We start from the raw sequence: 17,454 nt of genomic DNA, 5'->3' as shown, positions 1-17,454 counted from the left end.
GTGTCCAGCTGATAACCTTAAGGTCAGCTGTTCAAAACCACCAGCCACCCTGAGGTAGTAAGTTGAGGCTTTTAACATGGCTCAGTAAGCACCTGCATGAAAAGATCAGTGAAGACAAGGGGCTACAGCAAAGTGTGGTGAAGAAAACACATGGTGCCCAGCTGTCAACTGGAACAGCGTCTGCGGTCTGAAAGGCTTGTATTCAAACAAGCAGCCATCTAAGTGAGGAGTCAACTAAGTCCACACGGAAGAAGCACACCAGCTGTGTGATCCAAAGATGACAATAACAAAATTCAAACAGCTTTACTGTCAGGTAGAGATCATTGTAATCTCCATGATGCTGGATCGAACTTGACCCTTGGTCAGTTGACCTCCCTCTTGCCCCAACTTGGATTTGTTTCTAGGTGCAAGTATTTCTTCCTAGCTCAGTGACAAGAGTTTCTTCCCTGGCTTTTTAAACACTGAAGGGGGTCCTTACTTTCTTACTCACTTTTATCTTAATACGATTCTTATTTTATCCTTACCACATTATTTTGTTTTGTTTCTGGTGGGTTTTCCAGTTCGTGAAGCACAGAGGAGTGGCTGCATGCAGATTAAGAACTGCTGCAGGGTGACAGAGGAGGGGGAGGGGAGGGGCTTTGGGAAGCAGACAATGTCTGCAGGAGCGCGAGGTAGCTCTGGAATGAATTGTGATTCCACAACTCATTTTAAAAGCGATTTAACCATGACCGAAAAAATAGGAGAAATAGTCTAAAACTAATTGTGGAAATGATTGTACAATTCTTCTTGATATGATTGAGCTATTGAATTAGATGTTATGCAGATTATGTGCCAATAAAACTGTTAAAAAAGGGGGGAATACAAAGATCATCACAATTGGACCAATATACAACTTAAGCATAAACAAAGAAATTATTGGGGAAAAAAAGAGTAAGAGACTTTCTACTCCTGTAAAGAGTTAGTCTGAGACCCCCACAGGGGCAATTCTCCCCTGTCCAGTAGGGTCACTATGAGTTGGCATTGACCCAGTGTCAGGGAGTACATACATACTTCCATGTGTGGTGTACCAGGACTTCTTTAGTAAGGCCAGATGGATGCACATTTACATTACTTCTAAGCTTTTGCTACTGAAAACAATACCAACTTTGACATGGCATAAGTACTAGTGTCAGTGTGACATCTGTGTATGTGTGAGTATATCTGCAGGATAAACTCTGAACTTGATGTTGACAGAGCAATATAGAATGATGGAAAATATGAAAATATCACAAGCAAAAGTAAAATAAAAATACCACATTCCTGCCACCAGAGATTATATATTTCTATATCTTTTCTCTCTCTCTAAAATTTTAAGTGTCAGTATATCCATCTATCTATAACTCTATCTATCTATCTATCTATCTATCTATCTATCTATCTATCTATCTATCTATCTACAGAGATGCTGTCCATTAGCTACTGAAAACCCCATAGTTAGCATGGATACATTGTCTGTTACTGCAAACCTAATGAGTAGCAGAACATTGTCAGCCATAGTACCAGAAGCTGAGCCCCTCCAGTCAGAATACGAGTGAGGAGCTGTGTTCTGAAAGCAGAGTCAGCTATCCTGACGTGTATGGAGGAAAGCCTGCGAGAGTAAAGGCTTGGGACCTTCATTTGCTGATGGGGCACAATTCAAGATGAGAAGAAACAGCTGCAAACATCAATTAATAATTGAAATTTCAAATGCACGACTTCGAATCTAGGGAAACTGGAAGTATTTAAAACTGAAATGGGACACATAAAGATTGATATTCTGGGCATTAGTTAGCTGAGATGGACCGGTATTGCCATCTTGACCCAGAGAATCATAAGGTGTACTAAGCCCAGAATAACACAATCAAGAGGAATGGCATGGTATTCATTGTCAAAAAGGCCATTTCAAGATCTGTCTGCAAGTCCAGTGCTGTCCGTTATAAGATACTGGCTGTCCACATACAAGGAAATCTCATCAATACAGCTATTATGCAACCTGATGCACTAACCGCTGGAGCTAGTGATGCAGAAACGGAAGAATTCTATCTATCAACATCTTCAATCTGAAACTGATCAAACACACGACCAAGATGCATTGATGATGATTGGTGATTGGAATGCAAACAAACGAGGAAGGAACACTAGTTGGAAAATAAGGTCTTAGACAAACAAAGCTGGCAATTGCATGACAGAAGTTTGCAAGACCAATCACCTCATCTCAAATGGTCTTTTTGAACGATATGGAAGGCAGCTGTCCCCGGGGGCTTCGCTACATGGAATGCACAGAAGACACACTGACTACATTTGTGGATGAGAAGCTAGAGGAGAAGCTACGACAAGATGGGGGCCCGCTGCGGGACAGACCATCAGCTGCTCACACGTACCATCAGGCTGAAGCAGAAGAAAATGACAACAAGCCCACAAGAGCCAGAATATGACCTTGAGTCTATGCCTGATGTTTGAGAACAGCTCAGGAACAGAGCTCTCTCGTAGGGACATGGACGACGATTCTCTGCGCGAGGTCGCAAGCCGGAGGACCCCCGCCCACTCTGGGGGGGTCACGTGGACACCTCGTTTGAGCAGACGCATTCACTCCACGGCACCAGTGATGCCCATCCAGCCAGGCACAAGACCTCTTCCTGAGCCACCAGTCTGCTACTGAACGTTGATTCTCAGAACTTTGCTCCTTTGATGTGGAGGACTGTCAGAGATGTACTTTCCTTTCTAATTTCCCTTCCCCCGCAGATATGCTTTTTGTTGTCTGGTAAATTAAGATGTTCCAGAAAGCTCAGGTCTTACCTAACCCATTTTAGTTTCCTTCTCCTGGAGCCCTGCTGGTGTAGTGGTTACAAGTTGGGCTGTGGTCCTCATGGTCAGCAGTTCAAAGCCACCAGCAGCTGCGAGGGAAAAAGAGTGGGCTTTCTACTTCCACAAACAGTTACAGTCTTGGAACCCCATGGGGGGCAGGGTCGCTGCGAGTCAGCATTGACTTGCTCAGTGGAAAGTCTCCTAGAATGCTGTAGTTGAGAAAAATGCCTTAGATGATTTCTTTTTATCAGCGACGCAGTTAAGTAAATCATTCTTCTTTCTCAAGGGTAAACACATGGATGATAAATGTGTTTCAGGCCCTGGGATGACTTCAGGACAATGTTTATGAGAGGGGAAATTTTATATTAAAAATAATTTTTAAGCTTCAAAATTATATTTTCCTTATATTGTATGTACCTTTCCCCTCCTGTGTCAGTGGGTCACTGATATAAGGTACTTCTTCAGTGGTTTGCAGTCTGAAGGGTTAGCCCCGAGTCCAAAGGTCGTGTCAGCCGTGCATCTTTAATGGGTGAGTTTCCATGCAAAGAGCCCCTGTTGGCAGCGAGATGGTGATGATGGCAGCCCAGAATAGGGCTCTGGGTCAGGCTCTAAGGCCCCTATGTCCTGGCCATGACCCTCCCTTGCAAGCCATGGCTCTCCTGACACCCAGTGTAAAAACCCTCCCCCAGCACGGTCCACGTCGTATTATAATCCACTTTGTCAAAATCGGAGACCTATTCAGCAAGGCTGAATTCGAGACTGGGCGTGAGTGGATTCCTGACTCGCCACCAGTGGGTCTCCACCTTCCTCGTGCCGCCACCCTTTCAGATAGTTCCTCATGCGGTGGTGACCCCCAACCATAACATTATTGTAATTGCTACTTCATCACTGTCATTTTGCTACTCTGATGAATCGTCATGTAAATATCTGATAGGCAGGATGTATTTTCATTGTTACAAATGGAACATCATGAAAGCATAGTGATCAATCACAGAACAATAGGTAATTATAGATTGTGAAATATTTATGTGTTTTCCGATGGTCTTAGGCAACCCCTGCGAAAGGGCTGTTTGACCCCCCAAGGCGGTCGCAACCCACAGGTTGAGAACCGCTGCTCTATACCTTCAGCGCACCGGCTCCCTGAGGACGGCCAGCCCGGACATCACAGGCATGTGGGAGGCAGTATTAAAGCGTTCCCGATTCCTCTTGTTGCAGAAATGTAACGGGCCTCTGAGCAATGGCAATGACCTAGGGGAGCTAGAGTGTGTCTGTGCGAGATTGGCACTCCCACGTTCCCTGACTGGGATGTTTGCTTTCCCAGCACAAGTGGTGTATTGGGGAAGGTCCGGTGGCACTTTCCAGGGGGTGACAGCCTTGCAGGTTTGGGTCTCTGGTCTCTTTTAAGTGGGCTTCGTTCACCTCCTCTTTCCGTCTCATCTTGATTGCAGTGGGAACTGTGATTTGGAACCTGTGGAAAGGGTTCCCTTCCGCCACCAGGCGGACCCTGTGCGGTTGGAGAGCTGAGTCAGATGGAGGAGGGGGGCTGGGCTGCACCATCCGCTCAGTGGAAAGCTACCTTTGCGCTTCCTTCCTCCTAGACTGAATGATATCCTGAACAACTTGAGATTGAAATATACCAAGCAGATCAAGCAGTTTCAGGAGGAGAACCATTCCCTGACCTCAGACTACAAACGCCTTGTGATACAATTTAAGGAGCTACAGAGAGCCATGAGGTATTTTAGGGGTGTGGCCCTAAAATTGAGGGGGTGGTGGTGGTGTCAAGATTGGTAGTGGCGGTGATCTTGTCAGACGGGTGCCACCAGTCAGTGCTCGATGGCAGGACACTGCCTGACCTTTGGTGCGGTAGTCCCCCACCCCTTTCTTCACGTCACCTGTTTTTTCTTGCGACTCGGGATTGCATCCAGTTGACCGTAGGTCGCAATCGGTGGCCCAGAGGTTGGCGGAGCTGTCGGAGTCTCCACAGTTCTTCCTCACATTCTCACCCTACGGTCAATTGAAGAGACGCCATCCAGACCCTGGGGGCAGCTGGCCAACCCCCACGACTCTCCTTCGCAGGCGCTTTGCTATTACTGATGATGAGAAGTTTCGGGAGATTTGGCTGATGAACGAAGAAGAGGCAAAGGGACTGATAGGCATAGCCTTAGATGTAGACAAAATCATCTGCACCCATCACCTGGGACTCCCCTGGACAGCACCTGACCTCTGGTTCCTGAAAAACATAGGACCGATTTCCCAGCAGTTCAAGAAATCGGCCACAGAAATAGTGGAAGAGGTGCTGATGCAAACAGGTGACTCCTTAGAGCTGGGTACCTTAGAGCTGGGGTGGGTGGGTGGGTGGAGCTGTGAGAGCTGAGGGCCTGTCGTTCCATGCACAGGGACATTGGTTTCTAGAGATTGGTGGTGGGAGGAAGGGAGGACTCAGAGGACGGAGTGCACAGCATGTGATGGGTTAATATGACGATTGGACCTTTCCTAATCGATAGCTTTGCCTTCCACCCGGCTCTTTTCCTTATCTTTTAGTTGCCACAGAAATTGGGTGGTCTGTCTAGATGCTGTGGGTGAAATGCTCGCTAGTGTGTCCTTGAGCAGGTTTCTCTTTCCTGTCTGGCTTATCAACGTGGAGTTAGAGCCAGTGACTTGGTAAGACTCAGGTCCAGCTTGCTTTTGGCCGGTACCCTGTCGTACAATGGCACTGGGCAAACTAATGACTGGCTGCCCCTCTTCTTGGAGATCAGCAGCCACTGGTCATCCTTAAGAAAGCAAACGCCTGCTTCATAGTGACCCTACAGAACAGACCTGCTAGCACTGCCACCAGCTTTCTGGAAGGAGACGGCCACACCCTTGTCCCACAGAGAGGCCGGGAGGTTTCCACTGCTGCCCAGCACTTGACCACTGTGCCACCAGATGGCACGCTCACTGGCATCCGGTTGATTCCAGCTCTCCGTGACCCTCAGGGACAGAGTGGAATGGCTCCAGAGGGCTTCAGGGCTGTAAATGGCTTTTTGTTTTTACTTTTTGAAAAGCGTTTTATTGGCATTGAATCCACATATCATACAACTCAACGGTTCAATCGCATCGTACCGTCATCACCACAATTGTACATCTCCACGGAAGCAAACCGCCACATCTTTCTCCAGCAGAGCAGCTGGTGCGTTTGAACCACAGACCTCGTGGGGGGCAAGCCCAGAGCTTTACCCGCTGCCCCGCCAAGACTTCTACTATCAATGACACCAAAACCACCCCCTGACCCATGATGGAAAACCACAGGCTGCCAAGCTTATTTGGCGCACCGCTCCCTCTTCAGAAAAAACAAACAGACAAAAGAGCTGCTTAGCAGGCCTCTGGCGATTAGCACTATTTGTAGACTAGGCCACAATCCAGGGTAAAGTGTAGGTGCTTACTTTTTCAACCCCCTGGATGGCTCCAGTGCCCGCAGTTTGCCCACTCTGGCAAGCACTGCTGTAAAGCTTCACCGTTGCAGGCATTTTTCTCCTGTGGAGTGGCTAGTGAGTTTGAACAGCTGACCTTTGCCCACCATGCCAGTCTGTGCTCATGTATTCGCTGGGATCCTTCTAGAGAATCTCTCCCTTGCCAGCTGTTTGTTGTCCTGGGGTGCAGGGTGGGCGCTGATCCTTCCTCCCACCCTTTATCAGCTATAAGCATGAAGGGGAATCACATACCAGCTGCCAGCCTGCCCCCTTGCCCGTCCTCAGTGAGGGCCAGGCGTGGGCTCTGCACGCTCCTAGGACAGGGCTCCGTGTGTTCGTGCCTCATGATGTGACCAGTCCTCAGCGAGGCTGGGTCTGGAGGGTCAGACCTGAAAGAAGGACCACAGGTGTGAAAGAGAGTAGAACAGTAGTTTCCAGGGTGCCCTCAGCCTGTGTGGGCCCAGAAATTCAGGGTCTATGAAAATTTAAAATTCTGTTCTGCGTTTCCCCCCTTTTGATCAGGGTTCTTCTGTAGAATCTTTGATCAAAATGTTCAGTAATGGTAGGCAGGCACCTTCCACTTCCTCTGGTCTCAAGGCAAAGAAAGACATTGTTCACGGAGGCCTTAACCACACATTACCTTTCCTGTTTTCCGTCCTTGGCTCTCCTGCTTTCTCTGTTGTTCTTGGCAAATCAGGCACAAGCAGCTCTGGCGCCACGGGCAGTCTGTAAGTGTTGAAGATCGTGGGTGCTGTGCAATGAACCTGGAGCTGGAACAGAAGCACACATTCTGGGCCAACTAAGTGGGATGTTGAAATCCCTTGAGGTGCTGAGTCGCAGATAAGCACTTCAGCAGCTACTCTCTTTATTTATTTATTTTGTCACAGTTATAAATCCATCACACAGTGATCGGCAATTCAGTTTCCGATAGGTATACAACTTATGGACAGCAGTTACAATAATTGACTGTACAACTCTACCTTTCATGTCATTTTTTCATCACCATTAATTCCCCCTGATAACCACTAATATACTTTGATCTTGACTTTTCATATAAATGAAGTCACATGATACTTGTGTTTTTGTGATTGGTTCATTTCACTCAGCACAATGTCTTCTGCTCACCGCTGTATCAAGCCTTTCTTTTCCCAACTGGCTGAGCTGTCTTCCATTGTGTGTGTGTGTGCAACATGTCTTGTTCATCTGTTGGTGGCTCTTAGGCTGTTTCCACCTTGTGCCTATTGTGAATAGGGCCGGGTTGCACATTGGTACACAAGCTTTCTGAGGACTGGTGGTTTTTTTTTTTTTAACAATTTATTAGGGGCTCATACAACTCTTATCACAGTTCATACATATACATATATCAATTGTATAAAGCACATCTGTACAGTCTTTGCCCTAATCATTTTTTTCTCCTCTTTTCTTTTTTTACATTTTATTAGGGACTCATACAACTCTTATCACAATCCATACATATACATACATCAATTGTATAAAGCACATCCATACATTCCCTGCCCCAATCATTCTCAAAGCATTTGCTCTCCACTTAAGCCCCTGGCATCAGGTCCTCTTTTTTTTTTCCCCTCCCTCCCCTCTCCCCCCAACTGGTGTGTTTAAAACCATGTTTTGAACACCCGGATTTGAACTTTATTTAATATGTTTCAGGTGATCACAATTATTATCTGTATTAATGCTCAAATGGTCCCATCTTTGCCCAATAGTGTTCTCTTCAGGTTGACTTTCTGTCCTTTGGGCATGACCCCAGTCAGCTGTGGCTGCTCCCTTGTTCTCCACAAGGACCAGATGTACTAGGCTCGCCTTCTACACAACCTGCCTGCGTCTGGAATCAGCCATGGATGTCCCCAAGGAGATCGGCCCCTGTAGATAGGAAGTGGCCTTTTGAAGACTGGGTCCAGCTGTGCTCATTGTCCGGATTGGCCACTGTTTTCAGTGGACCAGAGCTGTGGTACAGGGTTCTCTTCTTAAATGTCTTGAGTTATAAGAGAGGCTGGATGAACAATCTGGAGGAGAAAACAACAGGACCGACAGTTCCGGAGGGACATGGAAGAGGGGAAAGAGGGGGGAAAGGATGTGGTGCTAACAAACCCAGGGACAAGGGAACAACAAGTGATCCAAATTGGTGGTGAGGAGGGTGTATGAGGCCTGGAAAGGCGTGACCAAGGGTAATGTAACCAAGAGGAATTACTGAAACCCAAATGAAGGCTCAGCATGATAGTGGGACAAGAGGAAAGTAAAGGGAAATAGAGGAAAGAGCTAGGAGGCAAAGGGCATTTATAGAGGTCTAAATAAAGGCATGTACATATGTAAATATATTTATATATGAGGATGCGGAAATAGATATATGTGCATATATTTACAGGTTTAGTAGTAAGATAGCAGATGGACATTGGGCCTCCACTCAAGTACTCCCTCAATGCACTCCACTCAAGTAGTTTGTTCTAATAAACTGGCATTCCACGATGCTCACCTTCCTGACATGATCTCCAAAGACAAATGGGTGCATAAGCAAATGTGGTGAAGAAAACTGATTGTGCCCGGCTATCAAAAGATATAGCTTCTGGGGTCTTCAAGGCTTGAAGGTAAACAAGTGGCCATCTAGTTCAGAAGCAACAAAGCCCACATGGAAGAAGCACACCAGCCTGTGTGATCACAAGGCGTGGAAGGGATGAGGTAACAGGCATCAAAGAACAAAAAATCAAATTGTGAATGAGGGGGAGTGTGGAGTGGGGACCCAAAGCCCATCTGTAGGCAATTAGACATCCCCTTACAGAAGGGTTGTAAGGGAGGAGACAAGCCAGTCAGGGTGCAGTGTAGCAACGATGAAACATACAACTTTCCTCTAGTTCTTAAATGCTTCCTCCCCACCCACTATCATGATCCCAATTCTACCGTACAAATCTGGCTAGACCAGAGGATGGACACTGGTACAGCCAGGAACTGGAAACACAGGGAATCCAGGACGGATGATCCCTTCAGGAACAGTGGTGAGAGTAGCAATACTGAGAGGGTGGGGTAGAGAGGGGGAACAGATTATAAGGATCTACATATAACCTCCTCCCTGGAGGACGGACAACAGAAAATTGGGTCAAGGGAGACGTTGGACAGTGTAAGATATGACAAAATAATAATTTATAAATTATCAAGGATTCATCAGGGAGGGGGAGTGGGGAGGGAGGGGGAAAATGAGGGACTGATGCCAGGGGCTTATGTGGAGAGCAAATGTTTTGAGAATGATGAGGGTAACAGATGTGCTTTATACAATTGATGTATGTATGGATAGTGATAAGAGTTGTATGAGCCCCCAATAAAATGATTAAAATCAAACAAACAAAGCCTAGAGTTTATCCTCATACTTCCTAATCAACAGGATGCTAGAACATTTCATGGAACTGCATCAGTCCATTGAACTTGAAAATCTTTATACCCAGTGACTCCAAAATAAACTTACCCCTACGCTGTCCCCATGGTGCCACAGGCTGAGAGCCAAGTCTCACTTGCCACCACCAAGTGATTATTAAAAATAGTTTCACTGCCTTAGGATTGTTATCCCCACCCCACCCCTGCCCCCGGGATGTCCAGGTGGTTCATTACTGTGTTGAAAGCCACTTGGAATCATTTTGATGTGCTTATATCACTGACTGGATGTTCATTTCATTATTTGTTTATTTGCTTGTTTCATTTTAATATTGATTATGAGGGCTCCCCACAATGAAAGCATTTATTATCCATTATACATCACATATATTAATATTAATGTAGAATATAAAATCCATTCATCAACTGTATCAAGCATATTTGTACATATGTTGCCATCATTATTTTCTAAACACTTTCTATTGAATCCTTGGTATCAACTCCTGTTTTTCCCTTTCCCTCCCCACCTCCCACCCTCGTGACCCCTTGATAAATTATTATTATTTTCATATCTTACATAGATTACTGTCTCCCTTCCCCCAAGGTTTCTATCGTTTTTCCCCATGAGGGGGGTATGATTGTGTGTTGATCATTGCGATCTGTTCCCCCTTCCTCCCTCCTCTTCCCACCTTCCTCCTACCCTCCTGGTATGGCTACTCCCATTCCTGTTCCTGGATTCCGTGTGTCGTGAGCTCTTATCTCTTTATCTGTACCTGTGCACATGCTCCAGTCTAGTCCACAGTGAAAGGCAGGACTGGGGCCATGATAGTGGTGTGTGTGAATGTGTGTGTGTGTGTGTGTGTGGTGTGTGTGTGTAAACCTCAAGGAACCAGAGGAGTATTGTGTGTTTCTTCGGTGCTATACTGCTCCCTGGTTGACTTATCCATTCCTTGTGACCCTTTGTCTACAGATGGGTTTTGGGTCTCTGTTCTGACCCTCCTCATTCTCAACAATATGTTTTTTTTGTTTGTTTGTTTTGGGTCTTTTGATATCTGCTACCAAATCCTGTCGACACTTCATGATTGCAGAGGCTGGTGTGGGCTTGTGGCTTCAGTGCTGGTCTTTAAGATCCCATATGAGATACCATTTTATAGCTGGGCACCATCTGCTTTCTTCACCATATTTGCTTATGCACCTGCTTTGTCTTCAGCAGTTGTACAGGGAGGGTGAGCATTAACAGGAAGTCAGGTTGTTAGAACAAAGGGTTCTTGCATTGAGGGAGGGCTTGAGCAGAAGCCTGGAGTCCATCTACTCCCTCAGTGTATTGCCAGATAAATCTATGTACATGGGCCAATACCTCTATTTTTATGAATTAAAGTATGAGGGCTTTTTTAGAATCATCTAAAATATTTCCATGCTCCCAAAGCTATATTCAAAGCGGTCTAGCTTTGGTCTGCTTCACCTTTTCTATCCTATTCCATCCCTTCTTGATAGGCAGTTTGCAGCAGGTTCATCATTGGCCCGCTAACCACAATGCCCTCGGGTCAAAGCCACCATCCCCTCCCCGAGAGGAAGACGAGATAGGGTACTTCCATCAAGATTTACAGGGGCCATACACCTCTCTTCTATAGGGTTACCATTAATCAGAATGAACCTGGTGGAGGCCGGCTTGTTTTTAAAAATTTTATTTGATAGGTAACTATTTAAAAAAAATTACAGATAAATGCACACACACACACACACACACATGCACTCACAAGGGTAAGTTAAAAAAAAGCATTGTTAGCAAAATTCCGGTTCCTATGTGCATGGGTTGACTCCACACAAGGTGTGTCCCAACATGTCTGTCTCCGTGACCAGCGGTGGCTGCTGGCCAGCTGCCTCAGTCACGCACTCATCTCCGTCTTGCTGAGGGGCCGTCAGCAGCCCCTCGTGGCCCCTGTGTGACAGAAGCCGACCAGCAGCTCCTTCTCCCACCCGTCTGCTGGGTGGGATCCCACTGACAGCCCCGAGGGGTCGGGCTGGTGGCGCAGCTCAGAGAGACAAGCATTTAATGTGAGTAAGGCCCAGCACCACAGCATGCCCGAACAGGGACATACACATTGTATTAGACTGTTGTTACTTGGTGTATTTTTGCTTTAAAAAGAAATAAGGAAGCAAGCCCGCGTGCACACACACACACACACACACACCTGCCCTTAAGTGTTTCCAGGTACACACTCGTACCCTGGTGTCCAAGCAAAGTAGTCTATCTGGACTTTGTGGGAGCAGATAACCTCGACTCACTCCCTCAGAGCAGCTACTGGGTTTGAACTGCTGACCTTGTGGTTAGCAGTCCAGTGCTTACCTGGCAGTGCCACCAGGGCTCCTTGTAAACCACCGCCCGCCCACCACTCATCAGACTTCAGCTTTCAGACCTCCTCCTCGTCCATACCAAGTGCCCTTTTCTGCGCTTGTTTACTGTCTGTCCTGTCCTGCCTTTTTGCAGAGCTAACCCTTACCCATTCTTTCCTCCCTGCTTAAAAGCACCCCGCCCCACCCCAAACTCCGTCTCAGGGAGCCTTCTTTCTGGTCCTCATGTCCCTTAACTGCACCGACGTTAGCCATGTCCTGGCACCCGGTACCTTCCCTCTTCGTTATAGCAGTCATGAAAAATCAGTTATTTGCGTGGTAATTTACGTGTAATTTGTCTTTCTCAGTAACCTCTAAGCCCACGCCAGTAGCATGTGTTGAAACACTTAAATGTTCAGGAAAAAAAGGGATATATATATATATATATTTCTTGGGGCCTTCTTCCAAAGCATTTAACCTTTCTCTAGAGGGGATCATTCTTAAAGTTACACGTTGCAGGTGGAGTAGATGACCCCGTCCCGCTGTCACATTCTGTGAACGCTCTTCCTGCGGGGCTGCCCCGTGGAAGAACCAAGCTCAAGATGGGCCTTGAGTCAGTTGTGGCATGACAGATACACACGTCTGCTGGCTCTCGGCTCTACCAGAGTGGGCTGAATTAGAAATGTATACAGAAGGAGAAGGGGAAGTCAGATGGGAACACCGAAAGGCAGAGAGCAGAAGGCCCCCGGCTTTGGAGTTGATCTTGTCATCAAGGACCACGATTGGGATTGTGACAGAAAGCGTCCTCAGGAAGAGACTCGTGGAAGCTGTGATAATCCAGTTGCAATGTGACCTCTAAAGTTTCCGAGCTAGTGTGCTATGGGTAGGAATAGAAAGAAAAGGTGGAAAGTAACCGTGCCCCCCGTCCCCCCCCCATGTTGTAAACAAAGAATGAACCTGCCGCACTGAGTGGTGGAGGGAAGAGATCCTGGGGGGCAGGGGGAGCTCAGGGGGAGACACATCTGGCATTTGGCACCATCTGAGAACCCGCCCGTTGCACCTTGGGAGAAAGATGAGGCCTTATGCTATCAGGACAGGTAACCGCCTTGGAAGCCCCAGGTGGCAGTTCTACCCCGCCCTCCACGGAGACGGTGAGTTGGAATCAGCTTGTGGGTAGCGATTTTGTTTCACCCTGTTGGATTTTGTCAAAGCCAGTGGACTCTTTTCCAAAGTGGACACAGCCAAGAAATGACTTTCTTCCCCCTTCCCCCACCTCTCCTCTCTGCGACCCTTTGCAGAAGATGAGGGGCCGGAAGAGAACGTGTCAGAAGCAGGGTCTTACCTGGACCTGCCAAAGCAAGTGTCGGCGAAGACCACCAGAAAGCTGTTGATGTTGCTGTGTGATGAGTCGGTGAGCTGACCCCGGGCTGGGGCCCAGGGCTGTGGTGACCCAGGGCTCCTCAGAGGCCCCTCGTGCTGGGGTCCAGGGCTGTGGTGACCCAGGGGTCCTCAGAGGCCCCCCAGGCTGGGGCCCAGGGCTGTGGTGACCCAGGGTTCCTCAGAGGCCCCCCGGGCTGAGGCCCAGGGCTGTGGTTACCCAGGGGTCCACAGAGGCCCCCCAGGCTGGGGTCCAGGGCTGTGGTGACCCAGGGGTCCTCAGAGGCCCCCCAGGCTGGGGTCCAGGGCTGTGGCACCCTAGGGCTGGCGTGGCCTCCAGAGGCGCCATCCTTCCACAGAAGTCCCTGTGGGTACCATTTTGGTATCCTTTGGCCTCGCCAGATGTGGCCTGGAGCCAGGAGTGGACCAGCTTCCCACTGGCCACGCTGGAAGGAGCAGAGCTGGGGACAGCCCCTGGCCGAGCGGGGCTGCCTGTTTCACTGCACGTGGTCACATTTCCCTCCGCTCCCCGTGGGCTGCGTTGTGCTGTGGTGAGCCCGTCCCGCCAGCGCATTGCCTCCTGCGTGGCTCGGTGCTTGGTGCTCAGAGAGAGATGTGGGGATCTGCGCAGGAGTTAAGTGGTGTCGGGTGGATGGGATGCTGTGGCCCCATCAGGTTTAGACTGCTGCTCTTTGTCCAGTGGCTGGTGGGGAGGGGAGCAGCCTTCTGTGGGGAGGGCAGGCTGGGCCCATGGTGGGGACTGGTGGAGCCCCTGGACTTGCTCCAGTGTCCCAGGAAGTCCTTCCTCTGGGGGCTCTGCCGCCTGGAGCTTCTGGTCCCTGGAGTGGCCCCTGGCAGATTACACAGAGGGAGCCTGCAGATCCTAGCGTCGCGGGCCCTAGCACTGCTTCCTGGGACCTGAATCTGGCTCTTCCTTCTCCTCAGGGCTTTCTCATTGAGAGCAAGCTGCTGAGCCTCCTTCTCCCCCTGGAGAAGAGCGAGTGCTATTTGCTGAGGCTGGACGCCATCTTCTCCGTGAGTGCTCCTGCGTCAGAGGAAGTGTTTTGCTGATGCTGCCTCAGCCCTGGAATGGATGGGGTTTTTTGGGCCTTCCCTGTCTGTGCTCAGCATGATAATCCTTCTCTTTCTGTACAACCCATTGGCCTTAGATCTCTCTATGTGCCCCCCCCTTCTGCCCCCACCCCTGACCTTGCTCTATAGCTTCAGTGTCTCGGGGTCCAGCTCTCACTCAGACTGTGGGTTCCCTTGTCTACCCCCACATGCAGCTCTGTGTGTTCTCTCCCTTTGGAGTTTCCACACCCGCCAAGCGTGAAGGGAGCAGTTCCCGATGACACCTGCTTCACTGCCCCCATGCCCAGTGCCCTCTGCCCAGGGCCAGGCGCCCGGGACCCAGAGGGAATAAGTCCTACATCCTGCTCCCCAAGCCTGTGCGCTTGCTCAGGCTTCCCCTGATGCACCCTCTGATCGGCCATCCTCCTTCTTCACCCCAGGCCCTTGGAATTGAAAGTGAGGATGACTTGTATAAACTGGTGAACTTCTTCCTCAAATACCAAGCTCATCATCTGCCCGGGAACCAGGTAAGGGGAGCGGCCGGGAAAAAGTGTTCAATCCTCTTGAGGCCCCTAGAGGGCGCTGCTGCCTTTGAGTAATAAAAAGAACCCAAACCAGTGTCCTCAAAAGGATTCAGGGCCCTTTGGACGGAGGAGGTGTGTGTGGGGTGCTGTCACCTTTATGGGACAAGACCGCTAATTCTTTCTTCCACAGAGAGGCTGGTGGGTGCCAACCCCTGTGGGTGGCTGAATCCCTGTGTCATCACGGCCCCTTGTTTGACTAGTGCGGGAGCGAGCTAACATAGCAGTTCCCTTAGTTGGTATGATGATCTTACTCAACTCACAGGAGTCCTGGTGGTGTAGTGGTTACACATTGGGCTGAAATCCCCAAGGTCAGCAGTTCGAAACCACCTGTAGCTCTGAGGGTGGGGGTAGGGGATGTCTTCTACTCTCATAAATGCAACAGTCTCAGAAACTCAGAGGAGCAGTTCTACCCAGGGTCGTTCTGAGTCGGCATCGACTTGATGGCAGTGGGCCTACTCCATTGACACGTGGAAGCTTGGCCAGTGGTGAGATGCCCTTCTGATCCCGTGGCCCCAGGGACTTCCCAGGGGGCGTCCCTCAAAGTCAGGCCTCAGCCCCACCACGTTCTGAATACTTTTATTCTTAACACTTTCTGAAAACAGGGCTTGTGTATAAGACCTCTCCAGGCAGTGATTTCAGCAGGAGAATCAGATACCAGCTATTTGGAAAAATAGAATCAAATACCTGTATTTTTTGGGGAAAAGAAGCCATTAGACTAAAAGCTATTTTTTTTAATTTTAACAATTTATTAGGGGCTCATACAATTCTTATCACAGTTCATACATATACATACATCAATTGTATAAAGCACATCTGTACAGTCTTTGCCCTAATCATTTTTTTCTCCTCTTTTCTTTTTTTACATTTTATTAGGGACTCATACAACTCTTATTACCATCCATACATATACATACATCAATTGTATAAAGCACATCCATACATTCCCTGCCCCAATCATTCTCAAGGCATTTGCTCTCCACTTAAGCCCCTTGCATCAGGTCCTCTTTTTTTTTCCCCTCCCTCCCCTTTCTCCCCTCCCTCATGTGCCCTTGGTAATTTATACCTCGTTATTTTGTCATATCTTGCCCTATCCAGAGTCTCCCTTCCCCACTTCTCTGCTGTCCCTCTCCCAGGGAAGAGGTCACATGTGGATCCTTGTAATCAGTTCCCCCTTTCCAACCCACTCACCCTCCACTCTCCCAGCATCGTCCCTCACACCCTTGGTCCTGAAGGTATCATCCACCCTGGATTCCCTGTATCTCCAGCCCTCCTATGTACCAGTGTACAGCCTCTGTCCTATCCAGGCCTGCAAGGTAGAATTCGGATCATGGTAGTTGGCGGGAGGAAGCATCCAGGATCTGGGGGAAAGCTGTGTTCTTCATCGGTACTACCTCGCACCCTAATTAACCCATCTCCTCTCCTAAACGCCTCTATGAGGGGATCTCCATTGGCCGACACTTGGGCCTTGGGTCTCCACTCTGAACTTCCCCCTTCATTTAATATGGTATATATATACATGTACACATATATACACATACATACACACACTTATATCGTTGTTGTTTTTTTTGCATGATGCCTTATACCTGGTCCCTTGGCACCTCGTGATCGCACTGGCCGGTGTGCTTCTTCCATGTGGGCTTTTTTGCTTCTGAGCTAGATGGCCGCTTGTTCACCTTCAAGCCTTTAAGACCCCAGACACTATCTCTTTTGATAGCCGGGCACCATCAGTAAAAGCTATTTTTCATTAAAAAAAATTTTAAGTTACCGGTCCAGCATGAGTATCCTGATGCACCTCCCCAAAGAGTTGGCTATGTGAGAGCTTGGTGGCGCTGCAGGGTAAGCATTGGACTGCTAGCCTCAAGGTTGGTGGTTCAAATCCACCAACTGCTCTATGGGAGAAAGAGGAGACTGTCTGCTGCTCTAAAGAGTCACAGCCTCAGAAAGCTTACATAGGGTTACTGTGCGTCAGAATCAAGGGGGATGGTGGGGAGTCTTTGTTTGTTTGTTGTTTATTTGTTTCAATCTGAGTGGACAAAGCCCAGGGGGCCAAAAAGGATACATCTGATTCCATTTAAAGAAATCCACAGGACAGAAACCAGTATAAGCAAGGTTAAGGATACAGGACACACAGGGGAGGTTTTCGCCCCACACTGTTTAAGGCTGATTGCCTTGCCGTCAAAGGAGCTGCTGCAAACCAATAAGAAAAAGCCCGACAAGTCAATGGCAGATGAGGGTATGAGCAAACACCACAGAGAAGGGGTGTTTGCTCAAACCCGTTTCGAAACGTCTGAAATGTCATTACGCTCATTTGTAAGATGAGAAATACCCATCAAAACTGCCCCGAATGCCATTTCTCACCTCCCTGATTGTCCAGGGCCTGGAAGCTGGATCGCGCCTACCGGTGGCTGACGCACCAGCCACAGGCTTTCCCATGGGTT

At 48.5% G+C, this 17,454-nt stretch overlaps 1 protein-coding gene across 1 annotated transcript in view; it reads left to right on the top strand.

Moving 5' to 3' along the window:
• DRC1 (dynein regulatory complex subunit 1) overlaps window positions 1-17,454 on the top strand; it is a 56,538-nt gene that overhangs the window by 33,958 nt on the left and 5,126 nt on the right. Inside the window, exons 9-13 of the mRNA XM_075555809.1 lie at window positions 4,422-4,556; window positions 4,900-5,132; window positions 13,280-13,392; window positions 14,304-14,393; window positions 14,870-14,956. Of these exons, the coding sequence (XP_075411924.1) occupies window positions 4,422-4,556; window positions 4,900-5,132; window positions 13,280-13,392; window positions 14,304-14,393; window positions 14,870-14,956 (658 nt within the window). The remainder of the gene's footprint in view (window positions 1-4,421; window positions 4,557-4,899; window positions 5,133-13,279; window positions 13,393-14,303; window positions 14,394-14,869; window positions 14,957-17,454) is intronic.

Source organism: Tenrec ecaudatus, chromosome 8 (genome assembly GCF_050624435.1).
Source record: "Tenrec ecaudatus isolate mTenEca1 chromosome 8, mTenEca1.hap1, whole genome shotgun sequence".
NCBI classification, from domain to species: domain Eukaryota; kingdom Metazoa; phylum Chordata; class Mammalia; order Afrosoricida; family Tenrecidae; genus Tenrec; species Tenrec ecaudatus.
This window is presented reverse-complemented; position numbering and strand designations above follow the sequence as displayed.